The 20,113-nt window shown below is 33.6% G+C and overlaps 2 protein-coding genes across 6 annotated transcripts in view; one reads left to right on the top strand and one right to left on the bottom strand.

The window, feature by feature from the left end:
- The window catches only part of LOC124537272, a 210,827-nt gene that overhangs the window by 151,952 nt on the left and 38,762 nt on the right, over positions 1–20,113 (bottom strand). For 3 of the 5 annotated variants that reach the window (XM_047114055.1, XM_047114088.1, XM_047114073.1), the window contains exon 2: positions 7,961–7,998. The exons of the other annotated variants lie outside the window; for them this stretch is intronic. The gene's annotated coding sequence lies outside the window, so the exon portion shown is untranslated. The remainder of the gene's footprint in view (positions 1–7,960; positions 7,999–20,113) is intronic. 5 annotated transcript variants of the gene reach the window in all.
- Positions 15,388–19,761, top strand: LOC124539346 (zinc finger MYM-type protein 1-like). The gene is made up of 2 exons (XM_047116720.1): positions 15,388–17,323; positions 19,697–19,761. The coding sequence occupies exons 1-2, from the start codon at positions 15,388–15,390 to the stop codon at positions 19,759–19,761; spliced, it is 2,001 nt and encodes a 666-aa protein (XP_046972676.1).

Below are 20,113 nucleotides of genomic sequence, written 5' to 3'. Positions count from 1 at the left end.
GGCGACATGGTACAGGCTTTAAAACCCAAAATTTTAATTGCTATTTAAGTATTTCATTCTATTAATTTTCGTAATCTTGTTTCAAATTTCTTCCATCAGTATCAATCTGGAAATTGTTAATTATTTATCGTAACGAATTTTGTACATTTAATTGGTAAAATAAGTCTGAGTAGTAATAAAAATAACATTCGTTATTCTCGATTGTTCACCAGTTTTTCGAATTTATTAATTTAGTGAAATTGTATAAAAAGTCAAATTTTATATTCCTTCATATTTTTTCTATAAGCCGCGTTGTGGATGAAAAAAAATCTTTTTCTTTAAATAAAGTCTTGATAGACCTTATCTTTATATTGTTGTATATGTATACGTATGTTGAAATCTTCAAAGGAATTTTATAAAACAATCAGCATATAGTATAATGATTTTCCAGTCCCAATACCCATAGTTGTCAGTTGACGACACGTTTCTTGCTATCAATTAAATATCTCCTCAAATATCTTAAAATAATAAAAATTATGAACTTTTATTTTATCTATTGTAACGTGAAAATTATATAACACATAAAATATTAATAGTTATATAAATGCCGTCTGATGAGCTTCCAGCAAGTTGAATATTCAATAAGAAAGTGTAACACTTCTATTTTGATATCAATATTAGAATTTAAAATAATTAAAGATTTCTGAACACATACCATACATATGTATATATTAAATCGTTAGGAAATAATTTGTCGAACACAGTATTAAGATCGGAAACAGGGGTTACTAAACGATAAATGAAAGAAGAAATATATTTATCTCTTTTTAACACATTTTTAATAAAATTCGTCCATAACATTGTTATAAGCACATACTGTTTACAAATATAGAGACAACGTTCGATTTTCAAATTTAAAAAAAAATCAACGCCATCTCGTCACAGACAATAAAAAAAGTTTAGCTTATAACAGCATGCGAAGTTCGTCAGTGATATAGAGAAGCAAACAAACACAACAACATTGTTCGCAAGTACGAACGGCTACATGAGTATTTAAACGAACAAAGTTACGTGCACAAGTTTAAGATTTATATTGCCGGACATGAAGTCGACCCTTAAGGATCACAAGTCGCTTCGAAAGTTAGTGACGCAATGCGGTACACTTGTATCTTGTTGAGGAAACGAGAATTTTAGTACCTAATCAACTTTTATTTTCATTTATTATGTAGTAAGCCAAAACCGGCGAACACGTGTACCGTAATTGTCCATTTATAACTTGGAATCTCTTTATTCGCACGCAATGACATAAATCATCATACGAGGACTAATGGACTATATAGAAAAGAAATATGAAATTGTACACAGAAAGAATCATCCCGATATCAGTACTGAGAGAAGAAAGAACAAATCCATGTTTACAAAAATCATATCCAACAAAAACAAACAACAACAACAGCCGTTAAACGTTCTTACAGCTGGACTAAGGCCTTCTCTCCCTTTAAATAGAAAGTTTGCAATGCGAGTTGGTGGAATACACATGTTTTACATTTTCTATGAAATTAAACATACAGGTTTCTTTACGATGTTTTCCTTCACCGCCGAGTACGAGATGAATTATAAACACAAATTAAGCTAATGAAAATTCAGTAGTACTTGTCTGGGTTTGTACACGCAATCATCGGTTAAGATGCACACACTGGGTCATCTCACCCCTAAATCGTGTCCAAAACAAGTAAATGATTTTTTTACTTGTTTTGTATATTATAGCTTTTCAATTTTAAGGCTTTATTTTCCACATGCATACGTGATTTTATTTCCAGAAAATATATTAGGATTAATGATGTGAATATACAATTAAATATTTATCTTTGCGCTTGTAGTATAATGTTTGCACAAATCCTTTTAAGCCTCATAAATAGATTATAGCGATTACCAAATTTTCATCGTTCACGCGTCGGTTAGCTTAAACTAAAGTCGTTAACATACGAGTACGAAACTTGAGAAATTCTGTTTCGTACAAAATTTACGAAGTTTGCTAACTTTTTACGGCTTGTTGTAGCGAAGACGGCTATCGAATGTACATTTATTCTGTCATATATTATTGGTAACATATAGATAGACTTTGTTCTGTTTTCCTAGTCTATTCTAAGGTCACATACCGTAAATAACAGCTGGTAAATATCTAATGAAAGCCAGTGGTTCTTAACTGATGATTGCGCATTCAAACCCAGGCAAGCACCACTAAATTTTCATGTGCTTAATTTGTGTTTATAATTCATCTCGAGCTCGTGAACACCCACACATGTCTTATTTTAACAAAATTCTTCCACATGTGAATCCACTAACCCGCATTGGAGCAGTGTGGTGGAATATGCTCCAAACTTTCCCATCAGAAAACTATATTACATATTAAATATCTACCCACAGTTTAACCACCTTTAAAATACTGTTTGCAAAAACGTTATTTGCTTTGGCAAGGTATAAGACAATCGGTAATATTGATATCTTCATAAAAATAAACTATCAACATGCATTTGAACAACAAATAAAGCGACTGAAACTATCACATATTTTGTAAAGCGATATCGAACATGTAACAAAATCTGCCGACTTCAAATCGAACATTTAACTGACAGTCAGATCTATTGAAACAGGGACAATATACTGGAGTACATAATTCCTAATGAAGTCTCGTTAGACCAACCCATATTTTCAATAGCAGACAGGAAGTGATCATGCCTCAATGGGCAGCAATGAGATATAACGCGTCTATAAATCGCTACTACCCACTCGCAACGCTACGAATAAAGCCGGCTGTCCACTGGTTATACAATGCTTAGCTTTAATTATCGCTGGAACGCATAACATTAACATACACTAAACTACAATATAATTATTTCTAGTAAATATTCGTCGATTTGCTATTTTAATCTATTGTTTAATATTATTAATATGAAATAACTCTGTCTGTCTGTCGCTCTTTCACGACCAAACCGCTGAACCGAATTTGATGAAATTTGGTGTGAAGCAAACTTGAACTCCAAGAAAGGACTACTTTTTTTGCCTAACAAATGATAACAACACCCTAAAACGCGAACGAAGCCACGTGCGATAACTAGTGTAGTAACACTATGCATGTATTATTATTATTATATATAATAATAATAATATAATAAAGGCTTTATTGCTGTTCTTAGTTTTACAAACTATATCTAATTACTTAAACATGCCAAAACTTAAATACTAGGTTCCTTATCATTAAATTAAACATCGGCAAACGGTGGTTGTGGTATCGCAGCTTGTCCTTCGACAAAGGCCTCCTCTAAAGACTTCCACTATGTCCTGTCCTTTGCTGTACGTGTCCATGTAGTACCTAGCTAGCTATTTTTATAATGTCATCCTCCCATCTTTTAGTCTGTCTGGATGGACCAGTTTAATAACTGAATGGTATCCACGAGATGGCAAAAGGAATAGAGGTAGACAGACAGTGTTACTTATATAAAAGCTACTAATTACATATTCGCTACAATTTGAATAATGCTGTAATGTACATTTGTCTGTCTATCTTTGAAACTTCACAAATCCAGATAAATTAAGATAATCAGAAACTTTTGCAAGTTTGCGACCCAATTAAAGAAAGGAAAATTCGTACATTTTTTTATCATATTAATCAAAAGTATTGTAAGTTTATTTAAATTTTTTATTTAACTTTGTGTTTTCAGAGCTATGTTAAATTTACCAATATTGATCAAATATGACGCGTCCTTAATTCAATTAATCCCACACTGACTCGTTGGAATCCAGCAATTAAGCTGTTACTCCACTATCATCCTGTAGAGCAAACATTTTCTTTTATTAAAAATCCGTTTCAAATTCAATTATTTTGTATAAAATTACCCTGCATACAACATTTTGAATTAGATTTAACCGGAATTTTTTCGAAGTCAATTATTTCAACATTGAAGCAAAAGAGTTCTTATTAATTTACTTCTTTCTGAAAAAATATACAAATGAAAGCTGTAATACTATTGCAATATTTAATATGACTCTGCTCAAAAGCTATATGAGCCAATTGCAAACATGTATTATTTGTGTTCTTATAAAAGCGCACACACAAACAGACTCTCTTTATGGAAATTTATATAAACTAAGACTAAAGACACCTACAAAAGTGTACCTCTTTCTTATTGTTATTTTACTGAATGATATTTAATGGAACCATGTCTAATCTTTGATGTTATAAGCAATGGAACAGCAAACAGACAATTCGGACGTAGTTCTGTTCGGTTACAGGACATTAGTCCTGGTCTTTACATCTCTTCCAAGGCAAGGAAGTATAAAACCTGAATATTATAGTCAGTATTTGTCGAAAAAAAAACCCAATAGCTTATTATTGGTGTAAACTCAGATCATTAAGAATTGCAGCCTTATAAGTAACTAAAATAAAAAGGTAATCTGAAACTTAATATTTAAATAATAATAGTTACAAAGTAACGCTCAAATGTCGCTTTGCTCCATATGATCAGTGGACGGTTTACCTAAAAATCTTTAGATCTTTATATAATTAATCTGTGGCATCCTACATTGCAGAGTAAGGCCGGTATGTCCTTTGATGATTATGGTATAGGTATATTGATGAGAAAATTAATAGGAAGGTCAATGAATTGATAAACCGGTTATTCAAAGGATCTTATGTACGTAGCGTGTGTTGCAAAAAGATTAACTAAAAAATAGTGCATAGAAAAAAATGCATATTAAACAATTTCATTTGTATGTGTATTTAAAAATAAAATAAAATAGGTAGGTAAAGGGGATAGTGGTCGATCTGAGGTTGTGGTCACCATCGCCCACAGACATTCCCCCTAATCCTAGGAATTTAGGTATTATGTCCTTTGAGCTTTTTATTAAACTGGATCACTCTTGGTAGTAAGGCTTTGTGCAAGCCCGTCTGGGTAGGTACCACCCACTCATCAGTTATTCTACCGCCAAATAACAGTACTCAGTATTATCGCGTTCCGGTTTGAAGGGTGAGTGAGCCAGTGTAACTACAGGCACATGGGACATAACATCTTAGTTCCCAAGGTTGGCGACACATTGACGATGTAAGAAATAGTTAACATTTCTTACAGCTTGATTGTCTGTGGGTGATGGTGACCTCTTACCATTAGGTGGCCGATATGCTCATCCGCCAACCTACACATAACAATACTGAAACGCTATTTAAGCCCAGATGAGTTTTCGGACTAAATACTGAACGTTCATTGGGCACCTGTTGCGTCACAGCTGCTATCAGCCAATGACGCAACGGAATTAAATTAAACTCTGATTTTGCTTTCATTTAAAACGGAAATACATTTTTTATATGATAATAAACATAAAAAAATACGGTTCTTTAACAGGTTGTTTTGAAAATGTAACTATATAGAATACTAACTAGCTGTGCCCGCGACATTGTACGCGTTGACAATAATAATAATAATTGAATTTAACAAAAAAATAATAATATTGTACCCGAAGTTACTCCTTACTATATCAGTTACAATGAAAGTCAAGTCAAAATCGGTGATGCCGTGTCAGAGATTAGCCGGAACAAACGGACAGACAGACTGACAAAGATTAAAAAATATATATATTTTGGTATAAGTACCGTGTATACATATATATGCATTGAGTAAAAAAGGTCTATATTCATGTTACAAACAGACACTCCAATTTTATTATATGTATAGATGTATAAGTTATAATTTCAAGATCAAAATAATTCAATAACGAAGTATTGTTTATTTATTTAACCGACTTTTTCGTTTGCCTTGCCACATTTGCGACCGTGAAGATATTAACATATATAAACTTTATTGCAATAGTTTAACGATACGAAAAAAAAATCAATATTATTTTTTTTATATATATTTGAATGGCTCATCAACATTACATACATTAAAAACTTAAAACTAAACATTTAAGACTGACACTTATCTGATGTATGTACCAATTACAGACGTACACAGCACTGCTGAAGATTACTGTCTAGCTGCTTAATAATAATACTTATCTTTTGAGATTACAAAAATATTCCAAAAAAAATGAAATAAATATAACAAAAGAATTTTCAATTACAAAATTCAATTATTAGGAAAAGGAAAGGAATTATAGATAACAAATTTTTTTTTTTGGAAATTAATATCTGGCTGATAGATATTTGGATATTAATTTACTTTAACTCAACAAACCCCTCTCCCATTTTACTTTTTTTACTTCCTCGTGGCATGAACTGAAAAAGTTACCTATGGCCGACCCTGGAGACACAAATCATCGCCGTAAAAAGTTTCATGCTAAGCGGTTTAAGAGTTAAAAGGTAACAGACAGAGATGCTTTCGCATTCAATATATTAGTATATGTAAATAACGTGAAATTCTACTCTACCTTACCTTAGCACCCTTAGTTATATAATAAATCGTCTTGAAAAATCATCTTCCATTTTTGATATCATTACAATGGTGTCGTAACAGCCTAAAGTTAACGCTGATTGGCAAGTTTTTGGTAAATTATAAATATTTGTTTCGCTTTCTCCATCCGCCTGTGATTACATTAAGACATTATTAATGAAAGACGGAAAGTCAAAAACTAAGTTTAACGGCTTCTTTAGCCGAGCCCGCGATTTTGTGCGAGTTTAAATTTAAAATGTTACTGTCGTATTCTAGGTTACACCTTATTGTATCAGCTGTCTACTAGTGAAAGTCTCATCAAAATCGGTAGAGCCGTTTAAACGATTAGCCGGAACAACAGAACAGACAAGAATTGTATGAAAAAAATCAAACTTAGTATATGTACTGATTTTACATATACGTATATGCATTCAGTAAAAGCGGTTATTTTAATATTACAAAACAGGCACTCCAATTTAATTACATGTATATATGTCATGCGAATTCATATAACCCGATCGGACGAGAATTTTTACGAGATAACAAAAAACACAATTCACGCACATGAAGACGCTTTTTGTTCACTCGGATTCCATTCTGTTATAATCTGTTGTAAAAATGATTCACATGAATAGAAAACTGTTGTAACGGCTGATTTATTTAATTATAATATATTCTAATATCCTATTTATACTGTAAAAAATTTTGCTATGATAATGAAAGTGCCCTTAAAATATAAAGGACCCCGTCCACCACCGTAGTTCTACATTTAAAATTAACAGCGATTCGAATTTAAAAAGGGATACCACTGGGGATACCAAAGGCAGACAATATATGTTTGCCTTTGAAACCAGAGGTCAGTCTACGTAATCGATTTGCTTTGTTTTCAGAAGGATTCTGTACATCAGCGTCAGTAAAATGCTCGCCAACTCCCCAGCCATTATTCGCTCAGCATGTGGACATACATTCACGTTACGTCACCCGTATTTGTGTGTGAATTTGACATTAAAAGGGAAACAAAGGTCGCCTCTCGTTTCAGACAAGGTTGAGAGTGATTGTTTGTTTTGATTTTATTATTTATATTAAATACATTTTGCTGAATCAAGCAACGTGCATAGAGCGGATTACAGTACAAAGTGTTTGCGCAAATATTAGTATTAGTAGTATACCCTAAGCCGATGGCCAAGGCTAACAATACTGGAGTCAAGGTAGCGTTCATTGCCAAATTCCCGACTTCTGTCTACTAAGTTATATTAAATAGAAAAATATTATTAATCTGTGGAGGAATTGAAAGAAGGACCATGGAATCTAAGGTCTTATAAGAGTACTCCTAGGTCTTGTAAGATACTAAATTATACTTAACATTTGAAGCAGTCAGAATATTACCTCAAAACATTACTTTCATCTTTCGAATGTCAAATCTTGCTCCATCAAACCTGACTAAGGTAGAGATTTGAACTCATAACTCATATATATAAGTATATACAGATACATATATATAGATGTACATGTTCTTGTGACGTATCAATTACACATAATATTATTTTAATACTTACATATCTCTAACTACGCAGACATCACAATGAAGGCTCATCTGGAAATAAAGAAAATCAAATTAAGTAACTTTGATGAGTTACGATAAATATCTTAAAAGTTATATAATTTACTATATTTTCCATGTAACCAAAAACCTTCCTCTCGGTCCACGCTATCTATTTAAAAAAAACCGCATCAAAATCCGTTGCGTAATTTTAAAGATCCATGCAGGGACATACAGCGGTAAGCGACTGTTATATACCATGTAATGATAATGATGGTTATATGTCAAAGCTGAAATATATAAGTACATGCACATTAGTAAACGAGTGTCAAGCGTAAATGCGACGCACACCAAGATAATAAAGTTGGCACATTTTTTGTTATTTTTCTATAGTTTTAAGTATATGTATATTACAATTATATGTATATGTAGATGCACGTCGCAGTTTTCAACGCCTTAAATTTACACTATTGACGTGACATTTCACGTTCTTACATAAACATATACGTATAGCATTTATTAAATCCATTGCTTATTTATTTAACTAACTTCGTTTAGCAGCGTATGTCGAAAGTAATATTGAATGCTTCAGTACAAAATGGAAACCTTAATGGATTTTATTACATACTTGAGATAAAAGCTTCCAGAAATACATACACATAATATATACTTGATACGTTTATATGCTTTATTCTTAACACGATATTATATTTTAATAAAATCACGTTCGGGAATTTGTAATACATACTTATAGTACGACACAACTTAGATGTAGCAACGGCAAATTCAATAAAACCGATTACTGCCGATTTATACAACCAATAGAAATAGCTCCCTATAGCGCAATTCGACGCTATTCTTCGCTAAAGATTCTCGCGTCAGTTTAAACCGAGAAAGCAAGTGCATGTAAATCGACGTATCAAATAGACGAATATAATAATTAGGTCATATGATATTACAAGTTATAACGTTTGTGTAAAGATCATATTCACATAAGAAATAAATATTGATAATTTGGGATAGAGTACTAAAATCGGATGTGACCGGTTGTACGAATTTTTCCGATGCTACATCTAAGTTTTGTCGTACTAAATATATATATATATATATATATATATATATATATATATATATATATATATATATATATATATATATATATATATATATATATATATATATATATATATATATATATATATATATATATATATATATATATATGGTAATGGGACATATAACACTTCATTCAAGTTTTAACAAGCACTTTTCAACCTTCATTTATCAGAAGAGTATTGAGTAAAGCTATCACCGGTTCGCACTGTTGCTACCGAGAAAAAACAATTAACTCAGTAGTTACTCTTTTCCATAATTTGAAATTCATATCAGTTAAATACAATTATCTAATATATAACAACAACAACAGCAACAACAGCCTGTAAATTCCCACTGCTGGGCTAAAAGCCTCCTCTCCCTTTGAGGAGAAAGTTTGAAACATATTCCACCACGCTGTTCCAATGCGGGTTGGTGGAATACACATGTGGCAGAATTTCTATGAAATTTGTCACATGCAGGTTTCCTCACGATGTTTTCCTTCACCGCTGAGCACGAGATGAATTATAAAGACAAATTAAGCACATGAAACAGCGGTGCTTGCCTGGGTTTGAACCCGCAATCATCGGTTAAGATGCACGCGGTCTAACCACTGGGCTATCTGGCATTAAACTTTTTTTATCTAATATATCCAGCCTGGAAATCATCAAGTATGTACTCGAGTAAAAATCTCGGTTATTCTAATTATGTTTTAGCTCTACATAGAACTGAACTAAATTAGAAAACCAAAACTTTATAGTATGACTATGGTCCTGGCACTGGATACACCCACTCATTACATAACCTACCACCAGCATTACTACTGTTGCGTTCCATAACGTCATAGCGTCTTAGTTCGCACGGTTAGCGGGGCATCGGCGATGTCATAATAACGTTGCCAATATCTGTGGTCAGTGGTCACCACTTACCATAAGTCGCCTACCAAAGACATAAAAAACAAACTAAAAGCTGTTCGTATGACGTGAGCGTATGAGTTTTTGGCTGCAAACATTTTGGTAATAATTGTTTTTGTTAAATCTGTTTTATTGTTCAAATTTGTTTTCATCAAAATTTGCGTAATTATTAACTTTATTTATAAAATTTCACTCTTAAAATTACAGTTAATTCTTATTTTATTTCCTATTTAATTTGTATTAATAAATATAACAAGCATTAAGTCTACCTGATGACGTCAATTATTGTAAAATCGCAATATTTTGATAACCTAACGAAATTGAGATGACTACAAAGGAATTTAAGCTTAATATCCTCAGAATAAAGATCAAAATAGAAATCGCTTAATAATTAGACCGTAGCAAAATGTCAGTCAAGTATAACGTTTAAAGATCCAATGAATCAACCATGAAGGTTGGAGATTGCTTATGTAATATATACTTTATTACGTAATCTTAGTATTGAAATTTGAGTAACAGATGACTGGAAGGTTATTGAAGGAAAAGTAACATGAAAATTCTATCAACATCAGTTCATATACAATTTCAATAAAACCATACTCCAAGTATGGTTGTACAGTCGAAGTAGGAAAAGGTTCGTCACCTTAAGATCTATTTTCGTGTGCGCAGTTTGAGCGATAATCTGCTTTACCAACTGAGAATGACATTTTGCGTCGCAATGATTTGATGTTTAGATTCAAAAGGTACTAAGAGTTTAAGACTTGATAAAGGAATTAATTTGAAAACTGACGAAGTTTTTCTTACTATGACTGTACATCTGTGTATCATACACATATATCTCAAACGATGTCAAAGTAACTAGGCAACGACCACGGATCTCTTTTGTTTATCTTACCCATTCCGTTGCTATGGTTACGGCAATTGTTATCTGTCAGTGTGAGAGCTCGGTGTGATCTATAAATGATTGTTAGCACAATTTATCTGTGAGAGATCGGTGTGATCTGTTAACGTAGCTAATTTGAATTGTTACTTTCGTGCGTTGATAAAGTTTCGTCAAATGCGTAATATTGTTTAATGTATTCTTTAATTTATTGTTTAACTATCGTTTAATCGATATTTTACTTTTGTTCTAACAATAGAATATCAAAGGTATCTTTAGGTGTATTTTACAAAAAAAAAACGTTTTGTTAGGTTTTATGAGACGATTTTTTTTAGTTGATGAGGTTACCTGAAAATCTCTTTACTATATTTGAAACTTAGTGGATTCTTTTAAAATTTATTTAAGTTACGTTACTCACCGGTTTAGTTATGTATTTGATTCACTACATGAGTGAGAAAAACGAAACATTATAATTCAGTACGTGTAATTATAGAATCTTTAAAATTACATTTCTGAAAGAGTTCGAGCATTTCAGTGTTAAAACAATTGACAGGCGAATGCGAATAATCGAATTACATAAGCGCGCAGCAGGTCAGGACCGTCCTGATAATTAAAAGCCTTTATTTCCAGTCTCCCAGCACTTCTCAATTTTAAAATTCGATATATTTTTTATTCTGTGACATTGTGCGTCTCGCTTTATATTTTTTTAATGAATCTGTAATTACTTGTCTTACAAAACTACTATGTATATTCTTATTGTCCATTCCAATTAACTACTTGTGTTGGAAATGCACCACCAATCCTTCCAAACCTCCTCAAAGGGAGAAGAAGCCTTATTCCAGCAATGTGATGTGTACAGGCTGTTGATATTAATTGTTGTTGTTAGAAGTACAGTTTATGCCTTAGAATTGCACTTTCGACCTTTTTGAACTACTAGAAGTACACCTTGAATATCATATTAGTATACACAAATGCCAGAATTGTATTCAAAGGCACAATATTCTTCAATAATGTATGATCATAAAAGTACTTTTAATCATCATATGGAAATAATCTTAATTTTGGTAGATTTTGGGTTCGGAATAAACATTCTACCGAGAAGAACCATAAGGAATAGTTACTCTTTTCTAATGTTTTGTCAGTCGAGATGGCCCAGTGGTAAGAACGCGTGCATCTTAACCGGAGATTTCGGGTTCAAACCAGGCAAGCACCACTGATTAATGTGCTTAATTTGTCTTTATAATTCATCTCGTACTCAACGGTGAAGGAAAACATCGTGAAGAAACCTCCATGAGACAAATTTCATAGAAATTCTGCCACATGTGTATTCCACCAACCCGCATTGGAACAGCGTGGTGGAGTATGTTCCAAAACTTCTCAAAGGGAGAGGAGGCCTTTAGCCCAGCAGTGGGAATTTACAGGCTGTTGTTGTTGTTGTTCTAATGTTTTAATTATAGAGTACATCTCAATAAATTATTTTTGTGACCATATATCGGAGGTGACCACTAACGGATTTCCAGGTTGCATATCAACCGTCCAAAACAAACATTTACGACTCCACTTTTTACTATAATGAGAAAAATAGAAAAGTCTTAATACTACCATTTCAATAGTTCCTTTGTATCGCGGACTTAGCCGCAGGGTTGGAAGCAGGCTCTTAAAACGGATACCATGTAACTAGCGGAAGCGGAAGCGGTTTATTTAGAAAACTATATCTCATTTGAGCGTTTTAAAGTCTTATAGATATTGAGGAACAAACTCTTTAACTAAATTCGAAATCATTCGATCAAAATGGAACCACTTAAGTGATTGATTTAAATAACAATCTACAATACAATCTAGTTTAACTTGGTGACAGGGATTTGTAGTCCATCTGGGTAGCATACACTCAGCAGATATTGTATCGCCAGAAAAACGTAGTACTATTGTTTTCCGGTTTGAAGGTGAGCGAGATAGTGTACGGTTGGTAAAGCATTGACGATCTAAGGGGTGGTTGAAACTTCATATGGCGCGAATGTTATGGCTGGTGACCATTGACCACTTACTTGCAGGTGGCTTATTTGCTACACAAATAAACTTACATGTAATTTAAAGAGTTAAGTCAATGAGTTTTTGAAACAGAATTCTAGTGCGTGTTTACTAAACAAACTTAATGACTTGATTAGTTAAGTACCAAATGTGAATATCTTTAATTATTAATGTATACTTATATAAAACATTTTTATTGGACATAAAAAACAAATTAAATATAAATCAAAAAGGTTTTATCGTCGTTTACAGCTCTAAGTTTCTTTAAGCAAACTAAATTAATAATCATCAAAATTTGCTACTTTATTAGGGTAAACTCTGAAAGATTCGTGATACAAGTAATTTTATGTAGAGATCCCTTAGAAAAATTAGCTAATCATTAAAAAAAAGCGATTTTATCAAAACGCTATCGCCTCCGCGCTTAATAAAGCTCTAGCGTTTAAATAAAGCGTAGTCACGACAACGCTATCAGCGGGTAATGGTTCAGAAATGTCGAGCTGTATTTTTACAACACGAGCGGAATTGAAATCACGACTTGCCACCACGTAAAGATCCCTTCCGTTGATCTCACTAAACTGTTTTAGTTATTAAATTATTTCGTGATTGTCTATTGTTAGATTAATTTCTACTTATTTTGATATTGAATAACCATTAGGGAGGGTAGCACCGCCTCGTATGCCGTGTCGATACAATCACACACAAGTGTGGATGGCGCATAAACTAAATCCTTTATTGCATATTACATTATTGTATGTAAAAGCTGAGATGGAGCAGTCAAACCAGGGCTAGCACCACTATACATATACAAATGTGTTTAATTTGTTTTTATAATTCATCTAGTGCTTGGCGGTGAAGGAAAATCGCGAGGAAACCTGCATGTGTCTAATTTCATCGAAATTCTGCCACATGTGCATTCCACCAATCCGCATTGGAACATCGTGGTGAAATATGTTCCAAACCCTCTCCTAATGGGAGAGGAGGTCTTAGCCCAACAGTGGGAAATTAACAGGCTGTTACTGTTTTAAAAAAAAAAATTTATGTAAGTCAGTGTGGTCAGGTCAATGGAAAAAATCAAACTACATTGGTTTGTTTATATACATAACTATAATTTATATATTTCAACATATTTATATCGTTGATTAATTAGTATTTTTTAATTGTGAATTATGTCATATCGACAACCAGCATTTTAACAGCTTAGTGAAATAAGCTCAACGAATAAACCTCAGCCTATAAAAGATAACTGCAATATTTACAGGTACGGTATTGCAACAAAGGATCGCGACGAGCACAATAGAAAAATCAGATTTTATTTTTACAGGACTTTATTACGACTGCTGTTTTGAGAGGCGGCGTAATGGCCTGGGAAGCTTATTGTAGCCCCCATGTAATAACCTCGCTGACAGCTGACATTAACCCGAGCCATAAAACATGTACACGCGTGGGTACAGATTCTATATTTGTTCCAAAGCTATCACACCTCAGAGTACGCCTCAGAGGAACTGATACAATTTCAAAATCTTTATACCAAAATCAAAATATACTTTATTTAAGTACGCTGTTACAAGCACTTTTAAATCGTCACTTTTAAACTGTCAACTACTATGTATATTAAGTACCTATATATAGCATTAGTAAGCGAACATGGGTATCGAATTGTAAATAACCCAATGTCCGTACATGTTGGTAGAAAGAATAACCATTTCTTATATACGCGCTTGGAAACTGTGATGTTACACTGGCTCACTCACCCTTCAAACCGGAACACAACGAAGATCGTATTGCTGTTTGACAGTATGATATCTGATGATGATCATAAACCTTCAAAATCCTAATATTATAAAAGCGACTTTTTTGTTTGCCTGTTATGCTTTCTTGTCTCAACTTTCTATGCCGATCATACTATGCGGATCATTGTGAAATTTTGCATACACGAAAAGATTTACAAACATCCTTCTTCCTCTTATCAACAAATGGGTGAATGCGAGGTTCAAAACTTAGGGATGTATTCAAAAGTATGTTATTACCTTTGAATCAGTGGCGGATTTGCCCTAAGGCCCAATAGGCCCGGGCCTAGGGCGGCCAGGTATTAAGGGCGGCAAATCGTAGCAAAATAAATCACTCATTATAATAAGATTAACAAGAAATAACTCAAATGCAAAGTATCGTAATATGTTTTTGCATATGGATCACGTACCGTATGATTAAAATTTTCCTAAATTACTATTTTTACATATCAAAGTATAAATATTTTCATACATCGTAGATACATATAAAATAGTTTGTACTTTAGTTTAATATAAGTGTTCTAGGAAGTATAGGTATCGATTGTTATTACGCGCGTGTACGGCGTGTAGTCAAGTGCGGTGCGTCGCGCTACTCTCCCCCCACCCACGCTTACTCGCTTGCCCGCTCGCGCCTGCGAGTTATGTCAACAGTGTGCGTATAGCAATAGCAGTGAGCGGACGGATTCAGTTTTATACTAATTAGTAAACGCTTACGTAAAAACTTTGTGTTGCATGGTTAAATATGGACGGAAAGAAGAGGGTAAGGTTAAGTGGGGCAGAGTATCGCAAGCGGGCTAAAGAAAAAGATGATAAGCAAAAGGATACGATTAAAAAAACGCGGAAATTAGACGATTTCTTTGGAAAACCGTCTACAGATATTAAAGATCCTACTATTGAACCAACACTCGACGTTCATAGCAGTAGCGGAGCTCCGTCAACTGATGATTCTGCAGTGTCTTCAAGTGAAAATACTTTGGTCGATGTGGCAAGTATATCAAAAAAACAAGCCGAAGATGTCCCACTAGTACCAGGAGTAGGAGTGCAGCCCAGTCCTCCGGATAAGGAGCTCTACGAAATCAGCGACGATCCAGCTAAATGGACAATCGACGAGTTCACGCGTGATCACATTTGTAAGAATGGAGCCAATCAAAACATCCAAAATGATTTTCCTAATAGTGAGCGCATTTACAAAGATAAAGTGCGACAGTTGTCGAGACATTTATTCGAACGTCAGCTTCTAAATGGCGAAAAAGTTCCGCGAAAGTGGCTAATTTATTCCAAAAGTACTGGATGTGTTTATTGTGGTCCTTGTCTACTTTTTAATGGCGGGGAGAGTCAGTTCGACAAAAAAGAAGGTTTCAATGACTGGAAAAATTCATATCATCGAGTTTCATCTCATGAGAATTCGCCTAATCACAAATTATCTGTTCTGCAAATGAAAGAACGAAGTAACGTGTTAGGTCGCATTGACCACGCATTAACAATGCAATTAGATGAAGAAATAAATTACTGGAAAAACATTCTGAAAAGAGTAGTTGCATGCGTAAAAGCACTTGCATCACGTGGTTTGCCTTTCAGAGGACACGATGAAAAATTTGGATCAATCCACAATGGAAATTATTTGATGTCCTTAGAGCTTATCGCTGAATTCGATCCGTTCTTAGCAAAACACATTACACGTTATGGAAATCCAGGCTCAGGATTTACGAGTTATCTTTCTTCAACAACGTGCGAAGAATTTATTCGACTTATGGGGAACAAAGTTTTGAAGACAATTATAATGGAAATATTAACAGCGAAATATTTTTCTCTGATCATTGACTCGACACCGGATATATCTCACGTAGACCAGCTCACTTATGTAATCAGATATGTCCTGCCTAATGGATCACCTGTAGAACGGTTCCTCAAGTTTATTCCAAACACAGGCCACAAATCACAACAAATGACAGATGCTGTTACCTCAACTTTAATTGAATTGGGAATTGACATTTCCAACTGCCGCGGGCAATCATATGACAACGCAGCTAACATGTCAGGCATATACAACGGCCTACAAACTAAAATAAAGGAAATATCACCCCTTGCCGACTATGTTCCCTGTTCAGCACACTCGCTTAATTTAGTAGGTGAATGTGCAGCTGAAAGCAGCCAAGAGGCTTGTTCCTTCTTTTCTCTACTCCAAGAGTTATACAATTTCTTTGCAGCGTCAACTCAGCGTTGGGAACTCCTTCAAACACATTTCACCGTCAAAAGTCTATCAACGACTCGTTGGTCAGCTCGTGCAGACGCATGTAAAAGTTTGCGCGAATCCTGGAATGAAATCCATAAAGCGCTAGTCACCATCGAAAATGACACAAAACAGAAGAGGACCGTTATATGCGAAGCTAGAGGTATTCGTTTGAAACTGGAACGTTTTGAAACGGCCCTCATGGCTGTTTTTTGGGGATGTTTACTAGATCGCATCAACGCCACAAGTAAAAAACTTCAGAGTGTGGAAATTGACATTACCATTGTCATAGAACTGTACGACACTTTAATACATTTTGTTGGCGAAACAAGAGAGAATTTCGATGAATTCGAAAATAAAGCCATAAAACTGTCCTTCGTACAGGAATATGAAAAAGATTTTCGACGCAATCGAAAGCGTAAGCTGCTTCCTGACGAGACAAATACAGGTGAAAACATGAAACAAAAAAATGGCCGTGAAAATTTTAGAATAAATACGTTTTTGGTAGTCATTGATACATTATCAGAAGAACTGAAAAGACGCCGGGATGCTTATAAATTACTCAACAATAAATTTTACTTTATTACCAACCTGACGAATTTAAGCATCTCAGAAGTCGAAGATAAGGCCAAGGCATTGCAAATGATTTATTCTACTGACTTAGAAGACAATTTTACAGAAGAATGTCTTCATTTTCGTTCTCACTGCAGCATAAAAAATGAGGAGCGAAAGAGTGCAGTCAGTCTGTTGAAATGGTTACGAACCGAAGGTCTTCAAACCATTTACCCAAACGTGGATATTGCTCTTCGTATGTGTGTGTGTACACCCGCCAGTAACTGTACAGGAGAAAGATCGTTTTCTTGTTTGCGCAGAGTTAAAAACTATTTACGCACAACAATGACGGAGCAAAGGTTAAACGATCTTGCTTTGCTTAACATAGAAGCTGATTTTTTAAGCAAATTGGATTGCGAAGATTTAATTAATGATTTTGCTGCGCTTAAGTGCAGACGAGTTTTGTAACACATTGTAAAACATGTATGTTATTAAAAACAAAGCATAAAACTGTTTTAAATGTTTTATTTAAATGTCCAATCATCCCTAAAACCTCGAAAAATATTATAAACTAACTGCCTTATTCATAAAAATATTATTACACTGATCTAGTTAAAATATGTTTTGTTTCTTTTACCACAAAGACGTTTTCAATTGGAAAGCACATTTTAGTTATTGAGGGCTTAAACTTTTTTATGAATAAGACGGTAGCTTTACAAGGTAGCTTTTAGTTAACCAATTTTCTGAATCAATTACAAGTGGAAGTAAAGATTTTTCTTTTCATTAAAAGTGGAAGAAGAAATTCATTACTGATGTATATTATAGTCTATAATGTTGGGGCTAAGAAAGGGGCGGCACATGGCCGGGGGCCTAGAGCGGCTAGGACTGCAAATCCGCCACTGCTTTGAATTGCATACAATTTGCAAGTGATCCATATTGGACTTAATCAATACTGACCGTGACATAAGATTATCGATAATTGCCACAAAAAAAATATTACAGTCATTAATTAATAATCAATTACACAACTGTAACTAAAGCATTCGACACATTATTTAATTAACAAAGTAATTTGGTAGAGAGATGAAGCTAAGTGACAAAACAGGCTATGTTAATATTGTCTTGATTTTAAAAAATAACACTCTCACGATCTTATTAAATAATTACGATAAACACAGTCGAGTAATGTAATTTAAGGCTGTTTTAAGGCTACTTAAATAGCGTGAGAACTCATATAATTATTATATATAAAGTTATTTGTTTCGCATTCTTAAAAAAAATATTTAACCTTGCGTATCGTTTAAATATACAATGATCAAGTTTAATGGAATAAATACAGAATATTATGACAATAATAAAAGTATTTAACGATAAGAATAATAAAACTATTAAAGTTATTAATTTCAGGATATTTACCATGTTTTTTATTTTTGTTCTCGTGAACAAGACATTCGTAGACAATGTCGAAATATCGAGCTCCACCGAACAAAAATAAAAAAACATGGTAAATATCCCGAAATTAATAACTTTAATAATAAAAATAACCATGTTAATTTAAAATCCTATATAATAAAACTAATAAAGGAATAATAATATTCTATATATGTGCGAATTACTTCTGACTGACTCATCACAAGATTTCCCACTGATCCGACTGACTAAAAATAATCATAGTTAGTCCGATGAATTTCTAAGTAGTTCAATTCATCCGATATTTTTGTCAGCACAATTTAGTATACAATAGTATGTAGTACCGTTAATACATAAAGGTAAAGATTTTTTCAAAAACCTTTAAAAGATTTTTTTTAATATAAACCTATTTTTTATTGATTTTTTTTTAATTAATTAAACCTTTATATAGTCTACTAGCGGACCGCCCCGGTTTCGCACGGGAGGAAATTACTCTTTTTTTTATCATTTTCCGACATGTTTAACAATTACCGTTCTATTTCAACTTATTTTAACAAAAACTTAACTAATTATATACCTAAACCTATATTATGACTCTCTCTGTCTATTACTAAAAACCGCATGAAAATCCGTTCAGTAATTTTGGAGTTACAGACAGACAGCCGCGACCGAGTGACATTGTTTAATAATATATAGTGATAAGTTAGACAATAACGAAATTATGTATGCGGGTAACATTATGACATAAAAACATATACCTATTCCTAAATGGACCACACATTGCATCTAACAAGAAAAAAAATATGTCAACGAACTTTTAATACGCCTATTTGCAGTCACGACAAAACTTGCTCCATAGTGCGCAATCTTGAGACCGATCTTGAGGACCTGTTGCTATCCAGCGAAATAAATGTTGCAGCTTAAAAAAACGTGTCGCAGATAATACTAAGGATTTTACGACCTAGCAACCCTGACGCACGCGAAGATTTATAGCTGCACGGACTTTGCGTCAATGTAGTTCAATTAACGTTGAATTATTATCAGTACTTTGATTGCGCTTAATGACTTACAAATATCGAATTAATGACATATTAAATATGCATTATAAACTTTTAACATATCTTATCTATAGTGGGAGTTGTCTATAGAATATAAATATATATAGTATTGAAGTATCTCATAAACCTATGCAACTATTACATTTGGTCAGGTAACACTTGGTGATAGGTCTTTGTACCAGCCCGTCCGTGTAGGTCCAACTGCTCATCACTATTCT

Source organism: Vanessa cardui, chromosome 2 (assembly GCF_905220365.1).
Source record: "Vanessa cardui chromosome 2, ilVanCard2.1, whole genome shotgun sequence".
Lineage (NCBI taxonomy): Eukaryota > Metazoa > Arthropoda > Insecta > Lepidoptera > Nymphalidae > Vanessa > Vanessa cardui.
This window is presented reverse-complemented; position numbering and strand designations above follow the sequence as displayed.

What these genes read in the sequence shown, in the direction of transcription:
- LOC124539346 (XM_047116720.1), top strand. Translation starts at nt 15,388, where the DNA reads ATGGACGGAAAGAAGAGGGTAAGGTTAAGTGGGGCAGAGTATCGCAAG. An exon ending in TCCTGACGAGACAAATACAG is followed by an intron (nt 17,324 to 19,696) that starts GTGAAAACATGA and finishes CTTGCTCCATAG; the next exon opens with TGCGCAATCTTGAGACCGAT.